The sequence below is a fragment of the Planococcus citri genome, chromosome 5, assembly GCF_950023065.1.
Source record: "Planococcus citri chromosome 5, ihPlaCitr1.1, whole genome shotgun sequence".
In the NCBI taxonomy this organism is placed as follows: Eukaryota; Metazoa; Arthropoda; class Insecta; order Hemiptera; family Pseudococcidae; genus Planococcus; species Planococcus citri.
In genome coordinates, this window is record NC_088681.1 from 4,067,899 (window position 1) to 4,093,226 (window position 25,328).

At 34.1% G+C, this 25,328-nt stretch overlaps 3 protein-coding genes across 3 annotated transcripts; 1 reads left to right on the forward strand and 2 right to left on the reverse strand.

Annotated features, from left to right (window-relative positions):
- Window positions 1-12,016: 12,016 nt before the first annotated feature.
- LOC135847165 (mitochondrial import inner membrane translocase subunit TIM50-C-like) lies at window positions 12,017-14,138 on the reverse strand. The gene is made up of 8 exons (XM_065366601.1): window positions 13,786-14,138; window positions 13,513-13,704; window positions 13,309-13,421; window positions 13,120-13,239; window positions 12,931-13,038; window positions 12,603-12,858; window positions 12,414-12,517; window positions 12,017-12,334 (listed from the first exon to the last, which is right to left on the reverse strand). Exons 1-8 carry the CDS (start codon window positions 13,931-13,933, stop codon window positions 12,242-12,244), a joined length of 1,134 nt encoding a protein of 377 aa, XP_065222673.1. The 5' UTR covers window positions 13,934-14,138; the 3' UTR covers window positions 12,017-12,241.
- A 3,884-nt stretch (window positions 14,139-18,022) lies between these two features.
- Window positions 18,023-20,382, reverse strand: LOC135848558 (46 kDa FK506-binding nuclear protein-like). Its single transcript, XM_065368490.1, has 9 exons — window positions 20,224-20,382; window positions 20,020-20,115; window positions 19,790-19,951; window positions 19,609-19,710; window positions 19,428-19,529; window positions 18,998-19,356; window positions 18,696-18,920; window positions 18,450-18,628; window positions 18,023-18,366 (listed from the first exon to the last, which is right to left on the reverse strand). The coding sequence occupies exons 1-9, from the start codon at window positions 20,231-20,233 to the stop codon at window positions 18,285-18,287; spliced, it is 1,317 nt and encodes a 438-aa protein (XP_065224562.1). The 5' UTR covers window positions 20,234-20,382; the 3' UTR covers window positions 18,023-18,284.
- Window positions 20,383-20,603: 221 nt separating this feature from the next.
- LOC135847800 (uncharacterized) lies at window positions 20,604-24,504 on the forward strand. Its single transcript, XM_065367518.1, has 17 exons — window positions 20,604-20,819; window positions 20,896-21,028; window positions 21,116-21,178; window positions 21,273-21,392; window positions 21,470-21,622; window positions 21,702-21,839; window positions 21,934-22,151; window positions 22,235-22,292; window positions 22,367-22,536; window positions 22,619-22,751; window positions 22,820-22,921; window positions 23,006-23,114; window positions 23,191-23,372; window positions 23,462-23,559; window positions 23,635-23,940; window positions 24,021-24,132; window positions 24,217-24,504. The coding sequence occupies exons 1-17, from the start codon at window positions 20,767-20,769 to the stop codon at window positions 24,289-24,291; spliced, it is 2,223 nt and encodes a 740-aa protein (XP_065223590.1). The 5' UTR covers window positions 20,604-20,766; the 3' UTR covers window positions 24,292-24,504.
- The last annotated feature ends 824 nt before the right edge of the window (window positions 24,505-25,328 follow it).

Genomic DNA, 25,328 nt, shown 5'->3' on the forward strand with positions numbered 1-25,328 from the left:
AAATTTCCGATTAAAATAGATTTTCATAATATAAAATAATCCAAATTACAATAGACCAATACCTATTCAACACAATAAGTACATAGAATACGGAAAAATCGTCGAAAGTATTTAAATTAGGCAATAATGTTGATCTTGAAAAATCCCTATCACTCTGTTCCTTATCCTTATCTGGTAGAAACAACGTTAGGTGATAATAGGTACTTAATTCTCTCGACACATATAAATTTTCGGTATTTTAAAACTTCTCACACTTTCGAAAATCACACTAAAACATCCTAAAATATGAGTTTTGTTTTCTGTACACTACAATATAAAACTCAACAAATACACGAATATATCACAGGATATACTCGTAAAGTTGAGTGACACTTGCGGCATATGGAAAACAAATCAGTTAATGGTTTCTGTCACTCACCCTTGTAAACGATGTCCATGCATGCGACGAGTCGTAAAATGATATTTGTTAAATAAGGGGAGTGAAAATAAATCATCCCTTATGTCGCATAAACGAAAACACCCTTCGGTATAACCTCGACATCCGATTTATAGCATTGCAGCATCTATAGCGTCGCAGCATCGTAAAAATCTCGGCAATCCATCTTGCTTTCGATTTTCTAAATAAAACAGAAAAAATGAGTCGAATTGAAAAACTAGATAGGTAGTTGATAAAAATTAAAAATTATGCTATGCTACGACTAATTAAGTAGGCAAACCGGTTCTAAACGCGCACGATCCAGTACTAGCTCCCTTTCGTAAATCCGTGACTAAAATCAACTGATAGCAAAATCTAAACAAACCCGGTACTTTTTGACAATATCACAGCCTTCCTTTTTGAACTGTTCTATTTTATGAAACAAAAGTAATCGAACTGATTTTTGCACATTTAATTTCTTATACGGTGTTACAGAGAGCACAATCGAGTATGAGACGATAAAGGTAAAACGACCTAAAGGAAATCAAGTAAATTTCTTCTTCTAGAAACACCCACATTTCTTTCATCATCCGAAGTCGACAGAGTAACAGGACCTAACAGCGAAGTTGTGTTTCATTTTTGATAACTGTTTCAGACCAAGAAAAATGTTTCCTAAGGACGATCCTCCGGCATCATCAAGTAGCGAAGCAGCAAAGTGGAAAGCATTGGCCATTTCACTTTGCCAAGAGCGCGAAGAACTTAGAACAGAAAATGAACGACTACGAGCACAAATAAATGCAATAAGGCGTAGGGAGGCGGAGGAAATAATGGCCGCAGTATCCATAATCCAACGACCGGCACAGGTGAATCCTGGCGAATCTACACCTCCGACACCGCTTGTGCCAGGTATCATAAAACCTCAGCCAGCTTCAGCCCGGTTATTGGCACCGCCACCGTTAATGATTAGTCCGGTCCAAGCAACCTCAGGCCAACTCGATCGAGACGATCAGCCGTCGGCGTCCGTACCAGCACCACCCCCAGGGATGCTGGACCCACGACAATCGACTGACGGGGGCACGAGTTTCGATAATGCCACAGCCCAGGCTATAGACGTCAACGAAGAATCACACCCAACTCAATTAGGCACCGTCTGTAGTACCGATGAAGAAGAAGAAGAATCGACTACGAACCGCCAATGAGACTCCGAAGGACAGCGATCGCCCAAGACACCGAAAGCTCGAAAAAATAAGACACTCGCGAACGAACGCAAAAGGGCCTACGATGAGTTCTACCGGCAGGCGGAGAAAACTGTGAAAAACCTCAAATTCGCAAACAAAGACAATGCATCGTGCCCACTAGCAGACAAAACAAAAGATGAAAACATCCCTAAACCGTAAGAAAGTTACAACAAATCACTGTGTAATTAATCTTAGATTAAATACCTAATATCATAAAATAGCTACAACTACTTTATATATAATTACAAAATACGATATCTGTTATTGTTCGACCAGCATCAGTATTGAATACCTTACAATAGAAGAAAACGATCAATTTTTTTTTGTGACAATAGTATAGAACTAAATGACGTTAATCCTTCCCATTTTTGTATAATCGTACAGCATATTTTATTCTTATTCATTACTGTGTTTATTTTATACAAACCTACTATTATGATGTAATACATCTCGTTTATCACATATTATACGTTTATTAATATTGGCAAGCGCAAAGTTTTTTCTTCTATGTTCCAGAAAGCATAACCGACTAAGAATGTTGATTCAAAAACCAGGTTTTGAATCCGAAAAAATGACCCTAATCCAACGAAGAGAAGACGAGAAGACAACGACGCATGTGCATGGATAATGATATTTACTAATGAAACGTTTATTTTTCAATATCAATAAGGGAAAAATACTAAATACTAATAATATTTGTTCACTGTTGACAGCGAATATCTACGTACCCATAGAAATTGAGATTCATGACCAGCAATTATGGAATTGTTGTCGAAAGTGCGCTTACACTCTTCTCTTCTCTTCAAATCACTAGATAATCGACCGCAGGATCAGAGCTTCGGATTTCATCTTCCTGATTCTAATTCAAATATCAGCATACCTGTAGTGATTGCGATTCATGACCAGCAATTATGGAATTGTTGTCGAAAATACGCTTACACTCTTCTCTTCTCTTCACATTACTGGATAATCGAGTAAAAACAGCTGCAACCAAAGACGAATAACGTAATCGGATAATTTACATTTATAACTGGTATTGATAAGATACACTATAGAGTATATTGATTAATTTATTTCTCAATTTATTAATTATTCAATTTTTAACGATGAATGATTGACACCTTCCGTATCAATCCATTTTTTTTTTAAAAATTATGATCGATATATTATGCATGTAAGATCCGTCTTTTTCTTTAGAATTATTTTAAATTGAATGATTGACATCTATATGCCATAATCGAGAATTTTTTTTTTTACGCAAAATTAATCTATTTTTTATTCGGAATGATTAACATTTACCTGCAATCGTCCATATTGCTCTGTTAGGAAATCCAAATTTGACTTCGATGGCAGGACTTTGATCATTCCTCCATTCTAATAACATCGCGCATTTTGAAAATTGAGATCTTCTTTCACCACCTAAGAACAAATTTTTCCAATTTTTTCGATTTTTTTTTGTAACGTTTCTAAATTTTTTTTTACGAAAACAAGAGTGACATAAAATCTTATTATAACATAAAATAATCATATATTACTTATCTGTCTCGCCTTTCGATTTTGATTTTTTTTTTGGTTTCTTCTTTTGATTTTGGAATATTCAAGGTCACTCTCTGAACAGAAAAACAAAATCACGCGAATTAAAATTCTAAAAATGTTGCAGAATCGTGTAAAAATATAGAATAAGGATACTTACTTCTTCTTTACCGGATTCAGTCTTGATCTCTGCAACAAAAAACATATATAAATTTAAAAAATGTAGGTCTTAATAAAAAACTTATACTTACGATGACGATACCATAACCTTCTACCGTCTGCTTATTATAACCTGAAATAGAAATTTACCCTTCCTAGGAAAAACCCAAAATTGATAGGCTCAAAATTTTGATATTTTTTTATGCCAAAATTTAGAAGAGAGCATTTGATTTTGAGCTCCAAATAGACTTTGTCTCAAATTTTCTAGTCGAAACTTCTAAATTCTTTCTGTTACAAACAACTAGGTGTCTATAGTCTCATCTCCTGGTGTTGTCAAAGTGTTTGGCGTACGCTCTGGTTATTGTACCTTCGCTGACTTAGCAATTTCTTCTGAAATTCTTCACAAACGTTGGATCATTGCCAGAGATGCAAAAAACACTTTCTCTATTCGTACACCTCATTCTCCCACCCTCCGATCCGGCCCTTTTGGCAAATGTTTACTGTAATGAAATTGATTACAGCGAAATCGCCTGCAGATCATCGCGGCAAATTACGGAGGGGCATAGGGTCACTCCCCTCAGATGGGGGGTGAGTGGCGGGGTTCAGGTGTGCGTTGGAGGCACTTTGCTCTATAGTTTTTGGGGTCCGTATTTTACCTCGGTGCTCTACCCCGTAGCTAAACCTACGAAGGGGCATATGATATAGGGCATACTGCCTCCATCACCTACAGGGGGATGATTTTGTGAACCCCTTAAACTGATAAGTTTGGGAACGTGTTATTTACGAAGGGTAAAATACTCTAAATAGTTAGCAATTTGTCATCAATTAAATGACAGATTTATGATGACAAGTTAGGTCTTTGTATCGAGCTCGCGCCGCGAGATTATTATTTAAAATAGGGAAAAATGCCGACAAAGATCTTAGCCTTTGGTCACGTGACTATCTTAAAAAATTATATATACAAGTAGTCCGCGGCATTTTCTCCACTTAGTTCCGTTTCCTGCAGTAAGATGGTTCTTCGTCATTTAGTAATAAGTTTTTATTTGTTAACACCTCGCGTGTGAAATTTATTTAATTTGATTTAGACAATCAATTGATCCGATGATCAATTGTATTGGCGTTCTTTTCGGTAGTTTGAGGTGTAACCGGTCACCTGTAAATTATGCGAAGTGTTACGTGAAATCTCGTTTAGTTAAGGTGCCATCGTCGTCCTTAGTGTTGGTAGGACCCATGATAGAGATGGTCAATATGGACAGTTTTCAGGTAAATGTTAAAGCGCATTTATCATCAAGGTAATTGGCTTATTACTAATTATTGTAATAGGTAGGTATGTGGAATCGGAGAATTCCATGCCTACCTAATATTTTTATCAATGGTGTTTTTGCATGACTTCATCGTGTATTTTGTGTATAGGTTTCTTATTTTTCTACTCGTGAGCATTCCCTAAATAGGAAGAATACTACGAGGAAATTAATTAAGTGCACTCGGTACTAGTTATAAATTATGCTTAATACTTCCTTATGACGGATCGTAGTAGACGTAGGCTACCGATTGGTAGAACCGAAGTCCTATGTATAAATACGTTATAATAAATTCTTTAAATTGTACTGTAGGTTGTTTTCATTTCAACGTTCAATACATAGATTTTTGCGTAGTTAAGTCAGGTTATTGGTTAGATAGAGAGTCTTGAGCTATCCAGGCAAAATAGGGAAATATTCACCCCCTAAGGTGATATTTCTAAAACTCACTAGCATAGGAAAACAAATAATTCCTTTTCCCCTTCTACTCAGTAATTCCTGGTCTAACTATGTCAAGTGAATCAAAATTAGGTAAAAAAATTTAGGGGTCCATATTTATACCCATGAAAAAAATCGGCGCAGTTCATGAAAAATGAAAAAAATTATGAAAATCAGTTGAAATACAGACAAATATGAAAGTATATTTTGAAAGTGCACATTGTAAGCTACTTACTTCGCTAATAATTTTTTTTCCAAACTTTATTTGAAGTTGATGAATTACGGAATGAAAAACTTGTAAAATTTTCCATTGGCAAGAAAATAATGCGCAAAAAAAACAATTGCTGATGAGAGACACCCAAGTTTGTATGGATCCGAAATAAGTACATGGATCATCGATACTACACAACTAGTATAATTTTTAGTACTCAGCATGACCATATAGCGCTAGTGGTTGTACACTAAACCATGGGGGGTCCATATTTGTACCTGGGTCCATAATTGTACCTTCTCCTCTAGGTATTTTTTTCTCATACCAGTCGACAAATTTTCAGTCAACCCCCCCCTTGCGCGACTCCCCCTTGAAAAACAATTTTCTTTTCTTGTAAGATTGACTTATGTATTTTCGCAGAAGTGAATAAAAATTTGTTTAAAAAAATATTGTACAACTCACAATCAAGTACCCAAATCTGAGAAGAAAACAGAAGGAGAAAGATTCGGGGGGGGAGGGGAGGATTTTGAGAGCCCCATTCAGAGCGTTCATCAGGGGCTTTAAATGTTTATAATAAAATGTCCCAAATACGAATCCGTGGTTAGTGAACCCAAAATGATCATTTTAGGGCTCCAGGGGTTCCCAAAGTAGTAGGGAAAGAATTTTAAGAACCACCGAGTATTATTTTGAAAACCTTTTTTAGCGTCAAATATCTGCTTGAACCATATGCGAGGTGATTTTCTCATTTTCACCCCTCAGGGGCAAAAATGGAAGGGTGGTTCAATTTTTGGAAAATTTCGAAATCACCATTTCGGAACCTAGCCCTTTGATTTTGAGATCTTACTTCGTTGAAATCGTTAAAACGTGATTTTAACGTTTTGTTTTCACGATTTTAACGAAGCAGTAAAATCTCAGAATTTGCCTCAAAAAAGCTCAGTTATGAAAGTTACAAGAAAAATCAAATTAAAAATTATCGATCACTTGCTTGTGTGTTTCACACCTTTTCTAGGGGTGTCTAAAGGTAAAGTGTGGGGCTCTAAAAAAAAAAGAGTTCAAAATTACGAATGTACAGGGAGCTTGATTAAACTTTTTTATTTAGTTAATTGAATATATAGGGTGTTTCGTAGGTGGCCTACCTCCTTCCACCAGGTAAGTAGGCAACATAAGCTGAGCACAACTACGTATGTTTGCCAACCTTTCGAATAGAAGGGGCAAACTTCTGCTCGATTGAAAATTTTTTTTTCAATGTTGGTTGGAAACTTTAACCTTCTGTGAGTCGAGAACCATGATAGGTAGAGACTTGCACTTTACTCCATTGAATAGCAAATTTTATGTAGAATTTTTCTATGTGGATAACCATTATCGTAGTTGATCGGGGAGGGTCATACAAAACAAAATATCCGTAAAAACGTGTTCAAAAATTGATGATTTTTACCATTTTTCTAGAATTTCTCAAAAACTTTTCCTCTTTACATATCATTTTTACTATTATTTCTTAAAGAAAAAAGTTCGGTCTTTTTAATGGCGCTACACGCATCTCCCTATCTTGATTAGTTAAAAAGTGACAAGAGTTTGAATTATGGAAAACGAGAGTAGAAAAAATACAAAAACATTTGTTTTCAATATTTGTTGCAAACTTTAAGCTTTCGTAAATGGAGAACCATTACAGTTAGAGACTTGCACTTTGCGCCATTGAATAGCAAATTTTGTCAAGAATTTTTCCATGTGGCTGATCACTATGGTAGTTGATCAGGAAGGGTCATGCAAAACAAAATATCCGAAAAAACGTTTTCAGAAATTGATGATTTTTACCATTTTTCTAGAATTTCTCAAAAACTTTTCGTTCTTATACGTAATTATTATTATTTATTCTCCGAGAGAAAAGCCCAATCTTTTCAATTGGGCTTTGCTTAAAGTTTGCCCCAAATATTGAAAACAATTTTTTTTTTTTGTATTTTTTCTGCTCTCGTTTTCCATAATTCAAACTCTTGTCACTTTTTAACTAATCAAGATAGGGAGATGCGTGTAGCGCCATTAAAAAGACCGAACTTTTTTCTTTAAGAAATAATAGTAAAAATGATATGTAAAGAGGAAAAGTTTTTGAGAAATTCTAGAAAAATGGTAAAAATCATCAATTTTTGAACACGTTTTTACGGATATTTTGTTTTGTATGACCTTCCCTGATGAACTATGATGATGATAATCCACATAGAAAAATTCTACATAAAATTTGCTATTCAATGGCGTAAAGTGCAAGTCTCTACCTATCATGGTTCTCGACTCACAGAAGGTTAAAGTTTCCAACCAACATTGAAAAAAAAATTTTCAATCGAGCAGAAGTTTGCCCCTTCAATTCGAAAGGTCGGCAAACATACATAGTTGTGCTCAGCTTATGTTGCTTACTTACCTGGTGCCTGGTGGAAGGCGGTAGGTCACCTACGAAACACCTATACCTCAAAACGTTACGTTTGGCATAAATCGCAGGTTTCTAGTTTTCCAGGGGTTGTCAAAATATCGAAATTACGAGAAATTCAAAATCGGAAATTTTATTTAGCTCAAAATTTGGTAGGATGGAGGATGGAGGTCCTTCAGATACTAATAAACGGTAATAAGTTATCTAGCGGGATTCAGAGGGATAGGTTCAAAATGGTGATTCCAAAATTTGCCAAAAGTTTAACCCCCCCCACCCATTTCTGCCCCTGAAGGTCGATAATAGGAAAATCTCCTGGCATAACGTTTATTGGGTTCGAACAGATATTTTACGCTGAAAAAGTTTTTGAAAACTCACTGTTTCTAAAATTCTCTTTATATTCACAACCTTGGGAACCACTGGGGAGCCCAAAAAATTGCCTTATCGGAACTCCTCCTTCAAAAAAAAAATTATTATGATCATTTTTTTTCTTGCTCTGAAATTTAAAAAGCTTTTAATTGAATCATTCGCAGTTATTTTCTTCCTCGCGATTTTTTGAAATTAAAAATCATTCGTAACATTGTAACCCTTTCAATTTGCAAGTGAGGAAAAAGTAATTATGGGTAATTTTGTTCATTTTTCAAAGTACAACCAACCCCATGGTCAAAATTGAATTTTGGCTCTTAGATTTTGAAAACATATTTTCCTACTTCAATTTTCAAGACAGGAAACTTGTTTATCTTTTAAGTACCTTCGTTTTTTTTTTAATTCTTAGATTGTATCCAAATCTGAAGTTTGTACTATGTACCACTCCCCGGACACCCTGTATATATACAGTTTTGTAATAACTAATAAATACTTCATTGGCATTTAGGTATGAAACAGTATTTCCATTGTATGAATGGTTATTTCGTAAACAAAGCGATAAGCAATTCCATTTGCCTGTTTGTTATTCCATACAGGGTGTTCCGGAAATCGTCCGCCAACCAAAATTCAACTGCAGTTCACGATTATTACACCCGTCGCTCGTGTGAGAGTTTGTGTATATCAAGTTGGTTGGATTGAATTTTTTTATTAGATCTATGAATTTTTTAGTTTCAGAAGGGTTGTCTGGGTGTTAAAATTGGAGTGCAAAGTAAATTTCGACTTTCCATCTCACAAGAGAACCTCTTGAGGTGTCCGCCTCCGATTTGAACGGGACCGCGATTTTTGGAAAGAGCATGTTCTAAACCCCAAATCCAAATTTTCAGCTGCCCAAGTTCATTTTTCGATTTTTGGCGAATTTTTGAAAATCCAAAATTGACTATTTTGGTGATTTATGCTTTTTTTTAAAAAGTACGTACTTGATCAGTGAAAATGTTCAAAATAAGTCCTAAAACTGATATTAACTCCCCAAATCCAAATTTCGCCATTTCCAGCCATTCATGGAGCCTCCAGTGCGATTTTTAAATTTCTCCAGAATTTTGAATTTGCTCCAGAAGGCGTGAATATGAAGTTGGGCAGCTAAAAATCGAATTGTGTGTTATACTCGACCTGTTTAACGAATTTATCCATATTTGAGCCGATTCTGGAGCGGACACCTCAAGAGTGTTTTTTTGACCAGCTTTTTTTCAATATAAAAATATTCAAAAATAAAAAATTTCTCGTTTGTGAGAAAATGTTTGAAATTTGCGCGAATCGCAGTATTTTGTCATGAACTAACCCCACGAGGGCGAATTTCGGCATTTCCAGTCTTTCTTGGGCCTCCCTTAAATTTTTGGATATTTTTATTATGAAAAAAAGCTGGTCAAAAAACCCACTCTCGAGGTGTCCGCTCCAGAATCGGCTCAAATGTGAATAAATTCGTTAAACGAGCAGAGTATAACACACAACTCGATTTTTAGCTGCCCAACTTCATATTCACGCCTTTTGGAGCAAATTCAAAATTCTGAAGAAATTGAAAAATCGCGCTGGAGACTCCAGAATGGCTGGAAATGGTGGAACTCGGCCTCAGGGGGTGTGTTGTGTTCAAAATACAGTGATTCGCGCAAATTTCGAAAATTGAAAAAAGCTGGTCAAAAAACCACTCTTGAGGTGTCCGCTCCAGAATCGGTTCAAATGTTGATAAATTCGTTAAACAGGTCGCGTATAACACACAACTCGATTTTTAGCTGCCCAACTTCATATTCACGCCTTCTGGAGCAAATTCAAAATTCTGGAGAAATTGAAAAATCGCACTGGAGACTCCAGAATGACTTGAAATGGCGAAATTAGGATGGGGGGGGGTTAATATCAGTTTTAGAACTTATTTTGAACATTTTTACTGATCAAGTACGTACTTTTTTTTTAAAAAAGCTGCATAAATCACCAAAATAGTCAATTTTGGATTTTCAAAAATTCCCCAAAAATCGAAAAATGAACTTGGGGAGCTGAAAATTTGGGGGTTTTAGAACATGCTTTTCCCAAAAATCGCGGTCCCGTTCAAATCGGAAGCGGACACCTCAAGAGGGTCTCTTGTCAGTTTGATGAAATTTTGGGGAAATTTCAAGTTTCAAAAATCTACTGGAGACTCCAGGGATTTTCAAAAAGTTGCTGGATGCTCCACAACGACTTAAAATCCACCTGCAGTTGACTTCGTGGCGTATTGAAATTAGTTTGCAGAATAAATTTCGGCTTTCCAACTCCATTTGATGAAATTTTGTGGGAATTTCGAGTTTCAAAAATCTGCTGGAGGCTCCAGAACTGCTGAAAACGGTTTGAAACAGTTTCCAATCGATTTTGCACGTCAAAAATAGGGTATATCTCAAATTTCAGCTTTCTTGGTCGATTTGGTAAAATTTTGATTTTTTTCCTCAATTTTGGACTGAATTTGTTTTTCAAAAATTCACAAAAAATCGAAAAAGAAACTTTAGCACTTGAAATTTTGACAGGTGATAAATTTTGGCCTGATCTTTTGATCTACTTTTGTACGGTTTAAAAAATTTCGTGCGTGTTCTAAGTTGGAACTCAAAATCTGCGATTTCGGCTGACCTGTCAATCAAAATGGCCGCCATTTTGTAAGTAGGCCCACTTTTTTTAAAGAACGTGGGCTAGAAATGTTCCTTAGGACTCCACCTTTAAGAAAAAAGTTGTCTTTGTCGTGGCTCAGATTTTGAAAATTTTTGAAATTTTCAAATTGTGTTTGCCCCTTGAATTTTGAAGATAGGCAATTTTGTCATAATAACAGTTTTTGTTCGTCCACTCGAGTACTATGGGTTATGTACATCATCAATTTGAATGATAGGTACACACAGTTTTTTATTTTATTTTTGATGATTTTTTTCGAAATTGGTAAATTTTGAGTTTTGCGAAGCACGTGGCTCCTTTAATTTACAAGATGGGCAACCATTCATTCGTGATAACGTTTTCCTTTCGTCCCATTGTACAGCTGATTTTTATCAGATTATTTCCGGAACACCATGTAGTGTTTAATTGTTTACTACGAGTATTATAAGCGAAGAATTTCAAACAAAAATCAAATTTCCAACTGCCTACGAGTTACTTTTTCAAGTACAAATTTTTGAAAATCAAAATGGCAAGAAAACTTAGCTAGATGTCTGATTATTTAGGTGCATTTCAATGATTTTTATTAATTTGATTCATTTTTTAGATCGTGATTCCAATCTCCTGTATGCATTTTGCATTCGTTGTCAGACAGAAACTTTTGAATAAAATGTCACAGTATAGTCTTGCGTAATTACCTACTTAAGATTCCTATATCAGGAATTCGATAGCCTGCGAAGTACTGTGTTGAGATAACAAATTTCGGAGATTAAACAATGTAAATATTTGCTAAAATTTCGTAAGACTGTCACATTTTCAAGATTATTTAATTTACAGTCAGCAATCGAATAATCGAACATTTATTTTGAAAACATTCAATACCTATTCGAGTACATAATTATTGTGGTTCTGAAAATTGGAATACTTTTAAAATCAAGTACGTAAATACTCAAATATTTTGAAAATAATTATAATGAGGGGGAGGAGGGGAATATTTGAAAACTCGAATGAATTGAAATACGTATTTTGTATTTGAGTAGGTACGTACATTTGGGTGTGAAAATTTGAATAATATTGCAATTGAATACTCAAATATGTTGTTTTAGAAGAAAACATTTTTAAAATTTGAATCCATTAAAATATTTGGGCTTCGATTTAATTTGGTTTTGAAAATTATTTATTCATAGGTACATCAAGTAGATTTATCCAATAATTCTTTTCTAAATAAATTAAATCATTTTTAATATTTTTTTTTCTTTCAGATCTTAACCACACTTTCAAGAGAATCTCCACTTTTAATTTTAAAAAATTTTAATTCGAGAAATCCTTAAAATATTTTCGACTCATTTCTACTGGTTCAACCATTTATTCTTACAGAATACGAAATCAATACATCATGAAAAAAACGATAGAAGAGACAAAGGACATCAGCGTCAATTATATACACACGACAGCTATTAAATTCCCACAAACAAAAAAGAAACACAGACTAGTACAATAAAACACGATATAAAATTCTCATCTTTTGAATTGAGACATGGCGAATTTTTGGGTCAGCGGAGGACGCTGTTTTTTCGCTTGTTCTGCTCGTTCTTGCTCTTCCATTTGCTCCTAAATTGACAAAATCACCAAATTAGTACATCGTTAAGTAACAGCTGATACTGTATAATAACTTGGGATAAAAATTTACTTGTAATTTGCGTTGATTTTCTCTAAATGCTGCTAAAGGATCATCGAATTGTCTATAATATTCTAAAACATCTCGCACGTCGTCGACTTTGCTATAAGCGATGGCTGTAAAAATATTCCAAATGAAATAGTTCAAAAAAAAAAAAAAACACGAGTTGCGAAAGTTTATCTCGAAATACGAATACGATACCTTTTAAAAACGAGGCTAAATCAGATAACGTTTGATCATCGTCGTTACCGTGCCATCGAGAAATAACTAGAGCATTATTCGGTTGCAATTTCACCGATTCTGGATTCCAATCGACTACGATTACTTTACTTAAATCACGATTCAACCAATCTAAGTTCTTTACGTGATGGCCTTCGATGAAATCGGTCGAATCTCTGAACAACATGTATACGATTGATCCATTCTTGTTCAACTGTTGTACGATGTGGTTCATTGTCTGGAACAATATTCCTATATAGATTAGAAGCGAATTGATTCAAGCGGTATGTATTCGAACGTGGAAACTTACAAAGGCTTGTTCTGCGGTAAATATTACTACTTCGAATAATGGAGGAGCGACTTGTTCTAGGAAATTATCAACGTTGGGACGTTTCTTGAATCTCCATCCGGTTTTGTACTACATTCGAGAAATAAAAACACATACACGATTGAAATCAATACGTAACTTAATCTTAGATTGAAACGAAACAATTCTCACAGTCCAATCCGGATGCACCAATAAATCAGTCATTTCTAAAACTAAAGTGTATGGTGGCTGAATATAAGGATATTTTACTGGATCAGGAAGAAGTTTTGAAAAAGATGGCTCTTGAATTACCTACGAAAAATTACGATATAATAATAAGAAAATGGATTATACAATCGTTACATTAAAATCAGGGCTTACTTTTTTGTAATATTGTATACTGAACTTGAACCTTCTCCACCATTGCATAACCGGTGGTAAATGACTGAACTGATCTGGAACTATGTTACCAATCTCGTCTCTATGAGGAGATCCTAAATTTCCAAACAAAATCCATACAGTTAATACGACTCGATAATGTAGATAATTTCATAAAAGTCATAAAAGTATAGACGAATTCCTTACCAAAGACGTAAAAGGAATAACCACCCATGAAGGTGACAAATGCACCTAAAGCTATTAAACTGAACTTCATACGTCTCCATGCCTTAGCTCTTTTCTCCTGATCTTCGAGATCTTCAGCGGTTGAACTGTTGGCTTGATTTTGATCCGGCTTCTCCGTGGAATAAAATTTATACTTAGGGAATTGAAGTAATCCTATAAAAAAAAAAGTGTAACGATTCGATCAATGAGAATCTTGAACTGAATTTTAGAAACTATAATGAAGTGTTTTCATACCTGTAACGGATCCTAATTTCAGGCAAGTGTAGCAGCTGGTCTGTTGTGAGAATATTGAGCTTCGAGATACAGTAGAATAGAATTTATTGCCGCAGGATAAGTACAAAAGCCGGGCAGCTTTGATGTTACGGTAATTTAGCCACGACATTGCAGCATTCAAAGCGAACACAAGTATCGATAATTAAGACGAAATGAGTGTCACGAACATCCTTTCGATGGTGAAGTAAATTTTAAAAGAATTTTACGAGTGTAGCGATGGTTTTTGAGCGATAATTCAACTTAAATTCTCAGGTTTTTACAAACTTCAAACACATTTGAGGAAAATAATTTCATTTTTTGGAAAAATTGATTTTTGTTGGCTTGCGAGTTTCGCGTTTCTTGGCGTGTTTTTTTTCGATTTTTTGTTATTCTTCGTTCTGATTGGTTGGAAATTTTGAAATTTCTAAAGCACAAACCAAAGTTTGATTCAAGTTTTTATTTTTTTTTAAATTAAAATTTCTTTTACGAAGTTCGAACTTTGAAGCCGGATCTTTTTTTAAAATTTACTTGAACGCGATCAAACCATTTGAATGAAGAAAAAACTGATTTTGATTTAAATATAACGTTGAACTGAACAGCCTATTTTGAAATTGAAATTTGAAACTTTTTTGAAAAAAAATAAGCGAGACCTTTTTCACTTGACAATTTCTGGCAAGAAGTTTAGTTTTCTTTTTGGCTAAATAAAAGCGAGACTTTGACTAAAAAGGAGACCTTTAGCCTTTTTTTTAGCAAATTTTTTACAAAAAAAAGAGATTTTTAGTTGAAAAAAGCAAAACTTTTTGGATTTTTTAAAAAATAAAAATTGAAAAGCGACCACTTTAAGCAAACAACTTTGATTTTTTACGTAAGTATAAGAAATCCAAGACATAAAATGAACCGAAATTTTTTTGCAATTTTTGGCAAAAAGCAAGACTTGGGAAATTTTTAGAAAACGAACTACAATACCCATTTTTCAAAAACTATGGCTCTTTTGAGTTTTGAACAACTTTTGAAAAAAAAAGTGAAAATCATCAGAAATTACGAGGATTTTTTTCTAAAAACAATTTGAAATTTGGCAATTTTTGGATAACTCAGCAATGTTTGGGAATTTCTGCAAAGAAAGAAATCACGTTTTATTACCCCCCCCCCCCCATTCCCCCTCCAAACCAAAAAAACCGAGACCAATTTTCAGGTTATTGCTCACAAACTAGCAATTTTGGAAATTTTGGCAAAAAAGAGAACTTCTGTGCAATTTTTGAAAAAAAGTGAGAATGTTGGAATTTTTTTTTTAAAAACTACATTTTTTGTTATTTACCTGAAGCGAGAATTTTTTACAATTTTTGGCAAAAGACGAAACTGACAAATTTTGCAAAAATGCAGGACTTTTGAGTTTTGGGAAATTATTATTTTTTTTGAAAGGTAATACCTTTTTTTTTGGATTTTCTAGTTAAAAGAATGACCTTTTCTATGTAATTTTTGAAAATTTCTGGTAAGTGGTTAAAAATTGCTATAAAGCCAGCATTTTTGGATACTTTATGAAAAAAGTAAAACCATTTTGAAATTTTTGGCAAGAAAAAAACTTGAATTTTTGGTAAAATTGACCGAGATTTTTTTGAAACTTCTTAGGTAAAAAAATCGGCAATTTCCAGCAATTTTGTGATAAAATGAGCATTTTTCACAATTCTAAGCGAAAAACAAGACTGAGAATTTTTGGTCTGGAAAAAGGCAGACCTTTCTGAGGATTATGGGATTTGGAAAAAAGTGTTACTTCTTTGGAAATTTCAATCGAATAAACGAATCTGTGACCATCCAGGAAAAAAGGGACCTAGTCACGAAAAACAAAATTCCGAGAAAAACGCATTCAAAGTTATCAGCGGCGACTATGGCATTTCAACACAATTTGGTGTGTGGGCATGGGTGGATCGTTTTTTGTTGTTGTTTGGCAACTTGTATACAGTTGAAAAACACACCTTGTTTAGGTGACGCGATAGCTCTGTGGCAAAGTAACTTCATTACCACGCCGGAGGTACGTGGTTCATTTTTCCAATTTTTTTTTTCAATTTTAATTTTTACAAGTTGATTTTGGGCAAAAAATGTAATTTGAATGTTTTTTTTTGCTTTTGAAAATGAATAATGAATTTTTGTGCAAAAATTAAATTATTAAAAATGACTGATTTTTAAAAATTTTTTCAAATTCAAAAATGAGCTTGAAGATCTGCCAATCTCAAAATTATCAAAAATTTCTGATGTTTTTAGATGAAGAAATCAAAAAAAAATCATCAAAGTAAAAAAAACGTGTCATGAAGAAGAAAAATTGAGATTAAGTTGAAAAAATTTTTGTTTTTGAGTTTTTTGCATCAAAATTTTGTGAATGTGCTTGTACAAAATGTTCATTTGAGGTATGATTTAGCAATCGAGGAACTTCAAAAATGGTTTCAATCAATTTTTAAGTGTTTTCAGGTCCCGAATCCAAAAAAAAAGATGTTTTGAAAAAGTGATGCTAAGGTCCCTTTTTTCCTGAACAGTCACAATTTCTTTTGGATTTGGATAATTTTTGAAGTGAAATTTTTACGTGATTGAAAAACGAATTTTTAAAAAATCAATAAGTTATCAATACTTCACTTTCATTTTTTTTTTTTTTTTTTTCAAAAGCAGAATTTTAATTAAATTCCAATCCTGACGATAACCCGAGCATCTGTAATGATTAATGAAATGAGGAAATTCGAAGGGTCTTTTTTTTTAATTCACTTGAACGCGACCAAACCATTTTGAATGAAGAAAAAACTGATTTTGATTTAAATTTTTAAAAAGTTGAACTGAACTACCTATTTTAAAATTTGAATTATTGAAACTTTTTTGAAAAAAAAGCTAGACCTTTTTCACTTGACAATTTCTGCCAAGAAGTTGGTTTTTGGCTAAATAAAAGCGAGACTTTGACTAAAAGGGAGACCATCAGCCTTTTCAGAAAATTTTTTACAAAAAATCTAGATTTTTAGTTGAACAATTTTTTTAAAAAAAAACAAAAGTAAAACTTTTTGGATTTTTTTAAAATTGAAAAGCGACCACTTTTTAGCAAACAACTCAAAAATCAATGGCAAAAAAACAAGAATGAAACGAAAATTTTTTGCAATTTGTGGCAAAAGGCAAGACTTGGGAAATTTTAGAAAAAGAACTTCTCATTTATGACAAAATATGGCTCTTTTGAATAACTTTTGAAAAAAAGTAAAAATCTTCAAAAATAACGAGAATTTTTTCTAAAAACAATTTGAAATTTGGTAACTTTTGGATAACTCAGCAATGTTAGGGAATTGCTGTAAAGAAATCACGTTTTATCACCCCCCCCCCCCCTTCAACCAAAAACAGGAGACCAATTTTCAGATTATTGCTCACAAACTAGCAATTTTGGGAATTTTGGCAAAAAGCAGGACTACTGTGCAATTTTTTTTTTTTTAAAGTCGAGAATGTTGGAATTATTTTTTCAAAAAACGACATTTTTAGTTATTTAAAGCGAAAATTTTTAACAATTTTTGGCAAAAAACGAAACTGACAAATTTTGCAAAAATGCAGGACTTTTGGGGAATTATTTTTTTTTTTTTGAAAGGTGAGACTTTTTTTTGCATTTTCTAGGTAAGAAGAATGGCATTTTCTTTGTAATTTTTGAAAGTTTCTGGTAAAGAATTGCTATAAAGCCAGCATTTTAGGATAATTTTATTTAAAAAAAAGTAAAACCATTTTGAAAGTTTTGGCAAGAAAAAACCATGAATTTTTGTCAATTTTGGTAAAATTGAGCGAGATTTTTCGAAACTTTTTAGGTGAAAAATTCGGCAATCTCCAGCAATTTTGTGATAAAATGAAGCATTTTTCAGAAGTGAAAACCTTGACAATTTGTGATAATTTCTACATGATTGAAAAACGAATCTTCAAAAAATCAATATCAATTCTTCATTTTCATTTTTCTCTTTTCAGAGCAGATCTAATTAAATTCCTATCCGGAAGATAAGCCGAGCATCTGTAATGAAATGAGGAAGTTCGAACGAAAAACGACTCATTTTAAACCGGACACTCGAGCTTACAAGTTTCATCATAACATGATCGACGCAGGTTTAGAATTCTAGCCCCTCGAGTTCACAGTTTCTCTACCTCGTGATGAACTTTCGATTCGTTATCATATCACGAACACATTGCAGAACGATCGATTTCGTACAAAATAAGAACAAAGTTTTCATTTTCTTCGCCGCATAAACGATCTGTTTATTGAAAAAAAAAAAATGGGTAAAACTTCATAGTTAAAAACAGTTGTACGAAGTACTGATTTCATTTCAGTAAATAAAAATACATCACAATTATCAAAACACGACTTGGGGGCTGACACGATACATCAAGGTACTATCTCAGCCATTCATTTTCATACTTGATAAGAAATAGTATTTAGGTATAAAATACTGTACAAAAAAATCGACGACGAGAACGTCGCTAGGTTATCAATTAACGGATTTCATTTCGACATCAAAAACTAACCAGCTGTTGGGTGGAATTGTGGGCGGAGATCCTTTAGTACCGTATCTGAAATAATTTCAAATCGTAAGCATTTCAGTCGATACAACTCGTTTGTTTATGTACATATACCAAAGAAGGTGTGTACTTACCCCATACCAGGAGGAATGGTGATTCTTCGTTTACCGCCGACTTTCATACCGTCTAAGGCAACATCCCAGCCTCTGATTACTTCACCTTTACCTAATCTGAACTTGAATCCTGGTCCATCGGTTGATTTATCGAACACACGATTATTATTCTTCAATCGACCGGTGTAATAAACTTGAACCTGAAATACACGTTGAATAAGCCAAACCGTAACGCAACAATCGGTTGAGAAAATCAGCAAAGGGTACCATTTTTCCTTGTTTTGCCGGCTGACCGTTGCCTGGTTTAAGATCTTCGACTACAACACCGCCACTGAGTGTTAGTTTCCTTTGAGGTTGCGGGGTCGAGTCTCCTTTCTTGGGTGTCTTGTCTTTCTGAGCATCCTTATTCGGTGTTTTTTGGTTACCCTGTTTCGGAGTCTGCTGATTAGCTTGGTTCTTATTTTTATCCTTCTTATTGGATTGAGGAGTACCCTGTTGACAAAAACAAACACAATGATTCCATATTCCTTTCTAAACAAGTGGAAAAAACACGCCATATTACGACTTACGTTCGTTAACTGGCTTTTATTCTGCTGTTTGTCTTGTTTTTTATTACTTAGCGGAGTTTTCTGTTTATTCGAAACAGGCGTTATGCCTCCCGGCTTTATCGATTGTTTAGGTTTAGGTTTTTCGTCTTCGCTACTGGCATCCGAATTATCGTCGTCGTCGTCTTCTTCGTCGTCCACTTCACTATCATCGTCAGCTTCATCATCTTCGGTTTCTTCCTCGTCACCTTGTTCATCGTCGACATCCGAATCATCGTCGGTTCCGTCACTCGAATCTCCTTCGGTATTTACAGAACTCACTAACTGATCTAAGTGGCTGTCATCTAGATCGGTATCGCTATCGTCGTCGTCTTCATCGTCGTCTATATACGAAGAAAAATATTACCATTTCGTAACCAGAGTACATGTAATTTAGTAATTACGCTGTACGTACCTGAATCAGATTGAGCACCCTTCGGCTTCTTCTTCGATATAGCATCGACAGATTCGAGTTTCCGTTTATTGGCATTTTGTTTATCGGTATTTTTCGATTTTCCTACGAATTCAAGATCGTCATGTTAAGTAATACCGAATAAATACGAGTTGAAACACATTTAATTAGCTAGTTTACTCACTATTGGCATTGACTAATTCACTAAAAGATTCATCTTCTTCTTCTTCCAGGCTGCTGTAATTATCGTAATCGTCACTATCGCCATCTTCCTGAATACAATAGCCTGTAATAACGATCACTCGTTAACATCGATTTCGTAAATCAACCGTAAGAATACATCATTTCGAGCACATTATACGAACCGGTCAAATGAATAGTGGCTTTGCCACTGGTGGAAAAAGTGATCTCGGTGTCTTTTTCAAATATCAAATCCAGACCAGCGTGAGGATTAACAGATTTCGATAAATTACACAGTAATAACTCCTGGCCATCGACTTCGATCAAAACAGGATGTACATCGTGATCTGTACGAAACATACGTGATGTTAGACATAGAAAAGAATCAAATAAACACTCGCAAACGTTCACTTACCATTTTTGCAAGTTTTAACATCCAATGTGGCCATAGATAAATGAAATGATTCTTTTACAGTGGAAGAATACCGCTTCCCCGGTTCTATAACTAGACCTGAAATTATATAACGTGTGAGATTAAAATTTACAGGTGTCTTGACACGAGTTCATCGTAAAGATCAGACTCGCCGGTTGACAAGAAAAATACTTTGAGAGTACTTACTCCAAAACATTGTGATGGTGGTAAAGTGAGATACTTCGAACGCGTATTATAATACAGAACACAATTAAAATAATTTATCGTAAAATTAATTAGAATACAATTCAATAAATTAAAAATTTCAAACACGAAGCTGAGAGTGAGACTGTCGATCAAACACGTGCTTATGGCTTTTCAACAGAAAAGATACGGAAGGAAGGGAGATGCAGCAAAAACTGGATGAAACCAAAGCAACAATGTGCATTGTGCAACCAACCCTGACCTTGACCCCGAACCTTCTGATTGGTTGAATTTTTCGAACGATCCAGTTTAAATATTCATATATCCATGTAGAAAATCACGTGCGTTTGTTTTTATTTTTTTTTTAAAATGAGTAATAATTATTTCGTTTTCACAATCAACTAGAATAAAAATTGATATGAAAATGAATGCTAGATGGGTCTAATTTAATGTGAAATTTTACATTTCTTCATAATTTAAGTACTTATTCAGGAACAGGACTCCATTATTTATACGAACGAATGAATTGTGTTCCTTGGATCAATCATGTCAGCGAAAGAAGAAATTAACTCTTACAACGAGAAAGTAGAAGAAATAAGGTATAGATTAAAGATATAGTCGAGTTTAATTAATATTTGGTTCTCTCGTATTCAATTCAAACCTAAATCTGTGCAGGAATCAGTTCCGAAAGAAGTCACTCCTAAAAGAACAAGACTTCTGTTCTGCAATAGAAATAATATGGTCCATGACAGATAGTAATATAGAAACTGTGACTGATGGATATGAAACTGTGTACGAACGTCTTTCTGTGAGTATCCGTACTCATTTATTCACTTACGTTGATTCTTTGCTAGTTCTAGAACATAAAATTAATCGTTTGCTTCCTCTTACACAGAATTCATATGAAGAAATACTCGCTGAAGAGAGAATCAAAGTTCTAGATTTTTACAAGAAACAAGTATGCATTTTTTTGGTCACTTCGTTTAGCTATATTTTCGTTATCGAGATAGCTCTTATATTTTACTGCAATCATGGACCTTCTATTCAATTAGGAGACGAATTTATGTGCGGAATTGGGATTGAAACCGGTTCATCAGTCCTTCAATGATATTCCATCGTTAACAAAGCTCAAAGAAATCAAACAATATCTGAATGATTTGACACAAGAAAGAGTAATTTTGAATTTTTACTCGTTAATTTTTTTTTTATAAGCGGAAATACTTAGATGATTGTAATTTTCTGGTTACAGGAACGACGTAATGTTACTTACGTAAACACCTTACAAAAAATAGAAAACCTCGTCAATGAGTTGAAGATATCGCCACCGGCTTGTATCGAGAAAGTTTCGTCAAATAAGGAAGATGGATTAGATTTATCGGAAAAGAATATTAAAAAGCTGAAAGTGAGTTCCAGATAGTTTTATATCAATTTTTTTCATTGCATGTCATTCTTACAACTTACAAGTGTGTACCTCTGTATAGAATTGCAGAAAAAAATTGTCGGAACGTGCGAAAAAAAATGAAGAAATCGTGCGTTTGAAAGACGAAATTGTTTCGCTAGAGTGCAAAAAATTCGTCGCAAATTTGGAAAAAAATATCGATGAAATTGTTTTGGGAGAAGTAAGTAGCGAAATTTCTTTTTGAGTATAATATTGATGTTATGTAATAGCATTTATTGTCATTTGTTATTTTCAATTTTCATTTTTATTTTTAGTATCAAGAAGAATTAGACCAATGTAAAGAACTTCATACTAGAAAAATTGAACAGAAAGTTACACTCTGTCGCAAAGAAATAACAAATTTATGGAATGTTTGTAATATTAGCGAAGCAGATCGAAGAAGTTTTGAAGATTTCCAATCCACTGAGTTTACTGAACATTTGTTGTTGTGTCACGAGAGTGAAATTTTCCATCTGAGTAAATTTCAAAATAGGTAAAAACAGTCACCTTTCCATAACATGAAGTAGCTATCGTCATAGTAGAATATTTAAAAAATTGCCTATTTATTTGTTTCAGCAAATTCACTCCCGAGACCAGAATAAAATTCGAAATCCAACCAAACGAAATATATGATGTTAGTAGAACTGCTTGTAGATTTTAACTCAGCGTTACTTTTTTATAGTCGATTAATTTGAAAAACTTTCGCAGGTTATAATCACAAAAGCGGATTTGGAACCTAAAACTGAGTTCTATGCTTGCATAGATAAACAAGCTGCCGATGTTTTTTCTCGAATGATGGAAATTACTGATCTAGTTTTACTTCCTGAGAATTTATTGAAACGCCATGAATTGGCATTTTTTCCTCAAAAGGATCACAGGTAAATTGGTATCATGCACTGAACTTGCAAATAAACACAAATTTTATATTATTGATGCGTTTAATATGGGTTCATTTTACAGATATCGTGTTAAAATTTTGAATGTTGATGGCAACGAGATTAATGTATTGTTTATTGACCATGGCGACATTTACATTATCGATAGAAACAGTTTATGCGTTTTGCCTGAGTACTTGCATTCAATTCCTCCTCTTGTAAGTAGGTAACGTAATGTTTAAAATATCGAAGAAAAATTTTCTACATTGATTTTCCCCTCTTGCAGGCGTTCAGGATCGCAGTCAAAAATATAGAACCAGAAAGACGAATCCATACTGGCGAAACATTGTCAGTAAAAGTCACAAGTCACCGACGTGGAACTTACCAAGTACCTAAATTGAAATTGAAAAATTATCATCTTCCATGACTTTATAAATTCTCAACTTTCATTCAACATTTTATTATCTTTTAGGGTGAAATTGTTGACCAGTCCATAAAAGTTCCAAATCTTGAAGAATTTTTGCAGGAGTGGCATCTTCACTCTGCAGTACAGGAAAAATTTGAACAGCTGTTCGCAATGGGTGAGTTGAAATAAGTACCTATGTAGTATGTACACTTATGAATTTTTTCAAACTTGTATTTTTTTTTTTTTTTTAGGTATCATTAAATTTCCTGATCGAAGTACAAATCATCAGGATGAAGAACGATACTTCTCTATTCGAAATGATATTAAAAAGATTAAATACTTTCGCTCGAAAATCCAAATCTGTCAACGCTGCCTAATTTCCATAGAGCAAGCAGAATGCATTGAAGATGCGGATATGTTACATTTATACAGTGTAAGTTACAATTTCATTAACTTGAATGTGTTTCAAATTTTAATATAGTCGTGTTAACTACAAATTTATTTCAATTTTCATTACTTTAGTTCGCTCTCCACACTTTTGGTTTGGCGGGTGTTGATGTACAATACCAACTCGTTCTGAATATGCTCATGGCATGTTCTTATGCTGAGAAGTATCTCGAGTAAGTGTTCTATTATTGTAATACAAATAAAATAGGTTTTGAAAAACACCTCTCATGTCTTTATTCCCCCTACAGGTCTGGCAGTATCCAGTTGCAAACAATCTACGACTTGAATACAATTCTAAATCATAACTTTTCGCCGAAAGAGTTCACTAATGTAAACTCCAAAGAGTTAGACAAATTTGTAACGTTCTTTAATGAGAATTTAAACCTAGAAGATGAAAACGTGATTCAAGGAGCATCATCTGTTCTGATGAATTTTCGTAATTTGCACCTGTTCGATGAGATGACAAATTCATCTCTTAGCAGAATATTATTCAATTTAATTCTAAGAAAAAAAGGATTTCCCTATGTCACCTTCCCGAGTAATCGAGATAAAATGTAGGATAAATATTTGCATTTTGAGAACTTATTTTTTTCCTTCATAGTATTATAGTACCTAATGATTTTTTTTCTTGCAGATTTGCAAATGCTTTAAATGAAGCTGACGAATCTCGATATACTGGACTTTTAAAATTTACATTCAACTGTTGCCTTGAATCGTTGGAGGCATACACTTCGGTTATAGAGACGGTAATTTCAATACCAGGCTATTTATATGTACAGGTTACAAAACATTTGAAATACTAAATTAAGATGTGTTTTATTTTTCCTTAGAGATTGAAAGATTTAATGGCAGAGTCGAAGGCCAAAGAGAAATCCTTGTCTGAGAAACATCAGGCGGACACTTGAACGTTTTCAAAGCCAACGTGCCACTATTTGGACTGATGAGTGATTACGATGGCATTTAGGTTCTAATCATGATTCATTATCACAGAACTAACGTGTATCAAAAGACTGAGAAACTTCCTACTAATGTTTGTGAATTTTACTGTAACTTTTTTTTAGCGAATATTTACCTGTGATTGAGTATTCCTGATTCCCATTAAAAGACTGAATGTTTAACCATGTTCTCAATTAATGAAGGTTGGTCTCACGTGTTGTCATACACCTAACAAGGGAACCACTTGAGGTGTTCGCCTCCGATTTGAACGGAACCGCGATTTTTGGAAAGAGCATGTTCTAAACCCTCCAAATCCAAATTTTCAGCTGCCCAAGTTCATTTTTCGATTTTTGGCGAATTTTTGAAAATCCAAAATTGACTATTTTGGTGATTTATTCATTTTTTTAAAAAGTACGTACTTGATCAGTAGAAATGTTCAAAATAAGTCCTAAAACTGATATTAACCCCCCAAATCCAAATTTCGCCATTTCCAGCCATTCTGGAGGCTCCAGCGCGATTTTTCAATTTCTCCAGAATTTCGAATTTGCTCCAGAAGGCGTGAATATGAAGTTGGGCAGCTAAAAATCCAGTTGTATGTTATACTCGACCCGTTTAACGAATTTATCCACATTTGAGCCGATTCTGGAGCGGACACCTCGAGAGTGGTTTTTTGATCAGCTTTTTTTCAAAATAAAAATATTCAAAAATCAGAAATTTTTCATCTGCGAGAAAATTTTAGAAATTTGCGCGAATCGCAGTATTTTGTCATGAATTAAGCCTACGAGGGCGAATTTCGCCATTTCCAGCCATTCTGGAGCCTCCAGTGCGATTTTTCAATTTCTCCAGGATTTTCAATTTGCTCCAGAAGGCGTGAATATGAAGTTGGGCAGCTAAAAATCGAGTTGTGTTTTATACTCGACCTGCTTAACAAGTTTATCCTCATTTGAGCCGATTCTGGAGCGGACACCTCAAGAGTGGGTTTTTGACCAGCTTTTTTCATAATAAA

What these genes read in the sequence shown, in the direction of transcription:
- LOC135847165 (XM_065366601.1), bottom strand. Translation starts at nt 13,933, where the DNA reads ATGTCGTGGCTAAATTACCGTAACATCAAAGCTGCCCGGCTTTTGTAC. An exon ending in TTATTCCTTTTACGTCTTTG is followed by an intron (nt 13,422 to 13,512) that starts GTAAGGAATTCG and finishes TTGGAAATTTAG; the next exon opens with GATCTCCTCATAGAGACGAG. An exon ending in TTTAGCCTCGTTTTTAAAAG is followed by an intron (nt 12,518 to 12,602) that starts GTATCGTATTCG and finishes ATATTTTTACAG; the next exon opens with CCATCGCTTATAGCAAAGTC.
- LOC135848558 (XM_065368490.1), bottom strand. An exon ending in ATAAAAGCCAGTTAACGAAC is followed by an intron (nt 18,921 to 18,997) that starts GTAAGTCGTAAT and finishes TTTTGTCAACAG; the next exon opens with GGTACTCCTCAATCCAATAA. An exon ending in CGGCAAAACAAGGAAAAATG is followed by an intron (nt 18,629 to 18,695) that starts GTACCCTTTGCT and finishes CGTGTATTTCAG; the next exon opens with GTTCAAGTTTATTACACCGG.
- LOC135847800 (XM_065367518.1), top strand. Translation starts at nt 20,767, where the DNA reads ATGTCAGCGAAAGAAGAAATTAACTCTTACAACGAGAAAGTAGAAGAA. An exon ending in TTTCCTCAAAAGGATCACAG is followed by an intron (nt 22,537 to 22,618) that starts GTAAATTGGTAT and finishes TTCATTTTACAG; the next exon opens with ATATCGTGTTAAAATTTTGA. An exon ending in ACACTTCGGTTATAGAGACG is followed by an intron (nt 24,133 to 24,216) that starts GTAATTTCAATA and finishes ATTTTTCCTTAG; the next exon opens with AGATTGAAAGATTTAATGGC.